General features: G+C 48.5%; 1 protein-coding gene across 2 annotated transcripts in view; it reads right to left on the bottom strand.

Moving 5' to 3' along the window:
• GMDS (GDP-mannose 4,6-dehydratase) overlaps positions 1–5,385 on the bottom strand; it is a 551,250-nt gene extending 545,865 nt beyond the window's left edge. Inside the window, exon 1 of one of the 2 annotated variants that reach the window (XM_077809143.1) lies at positions 4,818–5,385. Coding sequence is in view for 1 of the 2 variants with exons in the window: in XM_077809142.1 (XP_077665268.1) it covers positions 4,818–4,916 (99 nt within the window). In the remaining variant the exon portion in view is untranslated. The remainder of the gene's footprint in view (positions 1–4,817) is intronic. The other variant, XM_077809142.1, reaches the window with a different exon arrangement.
• Positions 5,386–6,799: the final 1,414 nt, after the last annotated feature.

Raw genomic sequence — 6,799 nt, forward strand, 5'->3', positions numbered from 1 at the left:
AGAGAGAGAGAGTAAGTGAGAAAAAGAGCTGATGTGAAACATAAAACTCAAATTTTACCTTGCAGCACACAGCATACACAGCACAAAAGGAAGCCTACCTAACAGTTTTGCAGAGGGACACATTCATGTCTGTTGCAGAGTGCAAGGAATTTTGGTCTTACCACTAAGTTGCATTTGTGGAAGGGGAACAATCTGGACACTGGACTGATGATCCTGTTTCATGCTGCCGCAGTCCTTTAGGCCCAGGGAACTGCAACCTTCTGAACTAAACCTGAGTTTGACTAAGAGGAAGAAAATCTCATCTATCCTGGGCTCAAAAGGTGCCTGAAGAGGATACAGGTTTTTGTTTGGTTGGGGGAGGGTGGCGTAGGGACGGGGAAAGAGTGGAAAAGAGGGGAAAAGAGTGGAAAAGAATTCCTAGCTCCATTACCGTGATTCTTGAGAGACTGAGTCTCACAGAGGTATGGAATTCCCACGATGGGGTAGGTGAGGCTAACAGAACACTGATCCTGGGAGGAAGAAGGGCCTGGGCAACAGGAGGGGCACATAGGATAACTTCAATCCTGTGACTGCTCCAAACACCTCTTTTGAGGAGTTGCTAGTTAGAAGTTTCCCTGTGAAACTCAATCAGCCAGACTGATAAGTACTTAGTGCCAAGATCTGCTTGGCATCAATTGGTTTGAGCCACCTAATTATGCAGAAGGATAGGGAAGCTACCCAGTTTCTAAATCCCAGAAGCAAAAAGCTTGAAGGACTGGAGAGGCTTGGGAGAGACACCCAGAGAGGAAGAAGATCAAACACAAAGGAACAGCGCAACAGGCCAGAGGAAATAAGAAGGATTTTCCCCTCTTTGGGGGGTTGGATGCAAGGAGAAAGGGAAGAGGCTGCTGCTGCTCCTCCATGCAGTTTCAGAAATACTAGAAATATCTAGGTATGTTTTGGGGTTGTGTGCTTTGGCAGGCATTCACCTTCCCAAATCATCCCCCCCTAGTGTTAAACATGACAAGTCCTGGGCAAGTCCTTTATTCTCTTTGTTCTTCACAAGGTTACCTGACACCTTATAAATCTCTGGCAATCCACTGTTTCCAATTTGTGTCCTCTACATTTGTGTCCTGTTTACAAGGATGACAAGAATGTACTCACAAAGAAGTGGAAATGTTAACTGCATCATGTGTCACTGATTGTCCCCTACTGGACATTAACAGTTTGTTGGGTTTGGGGGCAATTATTTAAACTGAGGAAAAGCATTTAGGGTAAAGGAAAGTTTCCTGTAAATACCAGGTTGGATTACCCAAGCACTGCTACCTAACATGTATATTTATTAGCCCACCTTTATGGCGACAATGTTGCCAGATGCAAGCTTATGAAAGTGAGATGATATGGGCAAGGTCATGCTATTTAGACTGTCAAGACCAGCATTTGTTCTTATTTTTGAGCTCTTAGAGAAGCTGCAAGCCTCATGTCTCTCTCAATGGGTGTTTCTTACACTACTACATACACAGCAGACTGGAACAGAAGGGTAGTTTGGAAGGATGTCTCCCAAAGGAGCCTGCCAGAAAGTTATCATGATGCCAGATGAATTTACCTATTCTGCAACAATTCCAAAAAGGAGGCCAAGGCACAGTGAAGAGGAATTCTGCAACATTTTTGTTCTGTCCAGCTCTACTCTCAGAATAGGGCTCACACTTTCTGGTATAAGGATTGCTATAACCAAAGACTCAGACACACCTATTTGTATTAAAAGACTCCTAAGGATTATAGCTTTTGCTGCAACTCTACAAACTTCCTTCTACAAGGCAGCAATATCTAGTGCACAGAACAAGGGACTATGTATTAGGGTTTTATTGCCAACTCTATCATTAGCCTGTTATACGGGTTTGGATAAGCCACCTAAGCCAGTTTTTGCAAAATCTCCCACTAGTTTTGGTGTTCAACTAGAGATGGACATTCCAAAATGCTGAGAACTCTCAGCTCCCAATATTTCAACTGGAGTCACAGGCATTCAACATCTCTGGCAGGGAAAAATCTAGCTCTAGGCACCTCAATTTAGATCCAATAATTAGCAGCCATAAAGGAGCTCTGTATCAAGTTTCAACTGTAAGGAAGTTTGTTTCAATGGGGAAAGTGATAACATTTTACCTGCAAAGCTACACCTGGCCACCAAGTTAAGACAATGTTCCCTCATTCTTACATGGAAAAGCAATCCTTTGCCCGTCAAGGCAAAAACTTTATTCCTATTGCAGCAGCCTTTGACATTTCTCTCCATTCATCTCTCAAGCGTACACCAACTCACACTCTGCAGGTGTATAACAAGTTCTCCTCACCAGCCCATGAAAATGCTTCAAGAATTCAGAGATAAGGGAAAGGGAGGAGGAGAAGGAGAAGTGCTGCTCTGAAGGCTTCCTGACTTATAAAAGCAAGCTGGTGACATTAAAAGGAGCGAACACCCAAAGAGAAGTGATTGTTTCTTGCACCAATATTTGATTAACCGCTTAAATTTTTCTCAATAAACTTGCAAAATGTTAGGCTTTTAAACTTTCTGATGTTGTCCCTTTGCTTGTCTTTATAAAAGTTTCTTTCCAACCATTCTAATCAAAAACTATATTTCATTCTTATTAACTTACATTCATTTTCGCAAACATCTGCTACGGCAAAGTAAAGGGGATCTGAAGTGGGCATAAATCAAGTTCATAATGTTTTTTCCTAAATGAAACAAAGCACCATGCTCATCACTCACAAGCAATCCTGACACAAACCAGTGCTCATGTGGTTAAAAGAAAAAAAATTAGCAATCCAACTGCAGCAATTGCCTCCTTTCGATGTTCACTTCACGGTGACCAAAAAGGGTGAGCAGCACTGAAATGAGCTGGGTGTATAGCATTTGGCATATACAATGGTTGTAAAGATTTGAGCCTCTCTTTTGCTGTAGTGGTGCAAGAGTGGAAATAAGGAATATCGAGACCTTGGAATCAGACAGATCACAGCACTCTGCAGTGCCACTAGCTGTTTCAGAGGTTCTCTTTTCAGGGGTGCGTGGTGTAGGCTAACAGTGACCCTACTCTTCACTTTGTGTTATCAAATGCAAAGTTAGCAGGTACAAGTCAGTACTGTGATTTGACTAAGAACAAGGCACATATCTGGCTGTATGACACCCTACTTGAGCTCAGATAATTCCTCTCTATAGGGGCCTTTCCACCATTTGGTTTAAGTATCAAAGATGGCCTCAATATCCACACCATCAACTCCTCCTGCCGGTTCGCTCAGGGTTGTATGGTCACTACGACCCTTTCCCAAGTAGTTACTGGCTCCACCTCACAGAGCCTTCTACTTGCTACATCTTATTTTTGGGAATGGAGGTAAGTCATTGAAAGTTGGGCCTTTTGACAGTAAGGCTCAGGCCTTCACTCCAGGCCTCCACTCTCAGCTAGGCAGAAGAATAGGTTCTGATGGTCCATCCTCTGGAATCTAATGAGTTCCACTGACTAAGGCCTGTAAAAGATCTAGCTGTGCTACATCAAAGGAATGCATTTTGGGTAAAAGGTGTGTCATTAGAAGGTAACGCCACTCTTCAAGTATATTCTCACTAAAGCCCAATCTTTCCTCAATGACAGTGTTCTGCAGGCAAATTCCACCTTTGGTCAATTGTCACTATTTGTGTTTTTCCCTTTTGTATTTCTCACAGCTTAGACAATAAATGTCAGTTTCACCATTCAGTTCCTGTTGTTGCACTGGGTTGCAAACACTTGAACATCCAGCTTCAGTTACGTTATTAGCTCATGTGTATTGACTTTTGTAAAAAGCTTGCTTTTTTCCCCAAATATGATAAAATCTTGATCCAAAATTTTAAAGTTTTAACCACTAATATGAGAATTAAACATACAATTAAGAATTGTGTCTTGTATGGGAGTGGATGGGTCATTACACAAAGTAAAACTATTTCCCCATGTTTATTCCCCACCCCACACTGTTCCTCAGAAGTTCTTGTCAACTGCTGGAAATGGCCCACCTTGATTATCACTACAAAAAGGTTCCTTCCGCCCTCCCCCCCCCCCGCTCTCCTGCTTGTAATAGCTCACCTTAAGTGATCACTCTTGTTACAGTGTGTATGGTAACACCCATTGTTTCATGTTCTCTATATATATAAATCTCCCCACTGTATTTTCCACTGAATGCATCCGATGAAGTGAGCTGTAGCTCACAAAAGCTTATGCTCAAATAAATTTGTTAGTCTCTAAGGTGCCACAAGTCCTCCTTTTCTTTTTGTGACTACAGACTAACACGGCTGCTACTCTGAAACGTCAGATAAACTGTATATTAAGAGCCAAGTGACCTCACTTTTGCATGTAAATAGCACAGGATGTGCTGTACTTAAATTTGTAAAACTATAGAAAACGGGAGATGAGACACTATTCTTACATAGGTTTCAGAGTAGCAGCCGTGTCAGTCTGTATTCGCAAAAAGAAAAAGAGTACTTGTGGTACCTTAGAGACTAACACATACCAGTTGCAAATATTTCTTTCCTCTCTTCAGTCAATATCAGTTAAGGATGAAGTTGGGCCAAATATGGTTTGGTAAGTAATAGCAGTCCTTATTTCAAGTGGGGTATCAATGCAATATATACTGATGCACGACACGGAGCTGATACACACGCATCAGTGTGGCATTACACAGTTTACTGAAGTTAGCTAACAATCAAGGAGATACGTGTAGAGAGAGGCAACCCACATGGGTCACTAACCCCTGGCCTTACCTAACGACTGGGGTATAAGAAAGAAGCAATTACATTTGTACTCTTCGCCCCCCGCCCCCAAACTTACTTGGCCAGTGATGCCCGTGATGAGAGCCACCTTCCTGGGATTCATGTCTGCACAGTCCTCTACAGCGAGTGCAGAGCTGGGGCAGGCGTCCTGTGCCATAAACCTGGAGGGGAGGGACCCGGTTGCCGGTACTGCGGTTTAGGAGGAGTGGGGAGGAGACCGTGACCAAGGTGCAAGAGGTGGAGCAGGGAGTAAAGACGATAAGGGAAGGACCTGCGAAGCTGCCGCTCGTGGGAGGAGCAGGGCAGTAGGCTGCTGGTGCTAAACGGGGAGCGGGGCTGGCAGGGGCAGTGGCTGCAAGGTGCTGCCTAGACCAAGGATGAAGAGTTGGAAACAGGGCTACTGCAAGGGAGCGGGGTCTGCCCAGGCTGCTGCCGGGCGCTGGTGCATTTCCGCGTCCCCTGAGCGGCTCCTCCCTTAAGGTGCAGCCGCCCAGGTAAAGCCCCGCGCTCCGCTCCCGGCAACAGCCCCCGGCTCGCGCTCGCTCCCAAGCACGCGCGCGCTTCCTCGCTCCCCTGCTTGAAAAGCAGCCACGGCGGCCTTAGCCAACCAATGAGGAACGGCGTCGTTTCCTTAAAGAGACAGTAGCCCCGGCACGGAAGCCGGCAGCGTCGGGTTAGGAGGAGGGTGGTGGGGCCGCTGATTGGATAATGGGGTAAGGGGGGGGCGGGGACTGCGTCAAGTCTCAAGCCGGCTCCGGCCGCGGCGGCGGGAGCTGCCGCCAAAAGCGAGACCCCAACTTCCTGATGCAGCATCGAGGAGGCGGCGAGTGCAAGGAGCGACATCAGCTCAGCCGAACGGCTGCGCCTGAAGCCCGCAGCGCCCCCTGCAGCGTGGAGGCGCGAACTGCTGCCGCAAGCCCCTGCTGGGAGCAGCAGCCGTCGCCGCTCAGGGGAGGCGCCACTCACCCCTCTGATTAGCGTGCGCGGGGGCACAGCCCGTGTTCCCCGAGCAGGCGCCGGTGCGGGCCCGTGCCACCGGCGGGAACTAGCAGAGGCAAAGAGAGGAACAAGGGCAGGAGAAGGCGGGAATATTGCTGTGCGTCCCGTTGCAGTCAGCTCTGAGCGGACAGCGCCACTGCCCGGGAGAGGGATTTGGGGACCCTGGACAAGGGCAAAGCCACTTATGCTTCTGGTGCTCTGGGATCCCCTCAGGGAGGCGGCTGGAGAAAGGCAGAGCTCAGCCCTCTTGCTACATGTTCAAAACTCATGAGTCCATCCATCAAGACTGGTCGTTTTACAAGAAAGATGCTCAGACTCTTTTTTTATTTACCTTTAAAATGCACTGGGTTCGCATTTTCAAGCTTTTTGCTACAACCACAAGACGTGTGACCCTAAGAGCCCCTCCCTGCTCACTGACACAGGGCCCACTCTCGTCTAACTCATAGCACACAATGCCACACTCATTACTATCCCAAACACCCTGTGGCAGCCTGGCTACGATTTAGTCACGGGGGTAATGGATTCCGTGACTTCTAAGGCTTCAGGAGGCGGAGGGGGGACTGTGCACCCCTGCACTGCAATTGGGGCTGGAACCAGGAGGACGCTGCAGCCCCTGCCTGGCAGCTTCTGCCAGGGGCTGCAGCCAGGGCCATGCGCCCCAGTCACGTGGCGTCCCAAGCTTGGTGGGGTGCAGGGCTGAAGCAGGAGCTGTGTGCCCCAGTCCTGGGGACCTGGGCTTGGTGGGGGCTGCAGCCGGGGCTGCCTTCCGTCAGGGGCTGCAGCCGGGGCACTGCAACCCAGGCCCACAGGCTTGGGGGCTGCAGGTGGAGCTGTGTGCCTTAGCCCCACAGTGTCCAAGGCTTGTCAGGGTCTGCCAGCAGGGCTGCCTTCCACCAGGGGCTACAGCTGGGCTGTGCAACCCAGCCCCGCAGCATCCCAGGCTTGCGGGTGTAGCGCTGTACCAGTGCCCATGCACCCCAGTCCTGGGCTTGGCAGGGGCTGTGCACCCTCCTCGTTCCCAGGGCCGTTCGCTTCTCGTCC

This window comes from Eretmochelys imbricata, chromosome 2 (assembly GCF_965152235.1).
Source record: "Eretmochelys imbricata isolate rEreImb1 chromosome 2, rEreImb1.hap1, whole genome shotgun sequence".
In the NCBI taxonomy this organism is placed as follows: domain Eukaryota; kingdom Metazoa; phylum Chordata; order Testudines; family Cheloniidae; genus Eretmochelys; species Eretmochelys imbricata.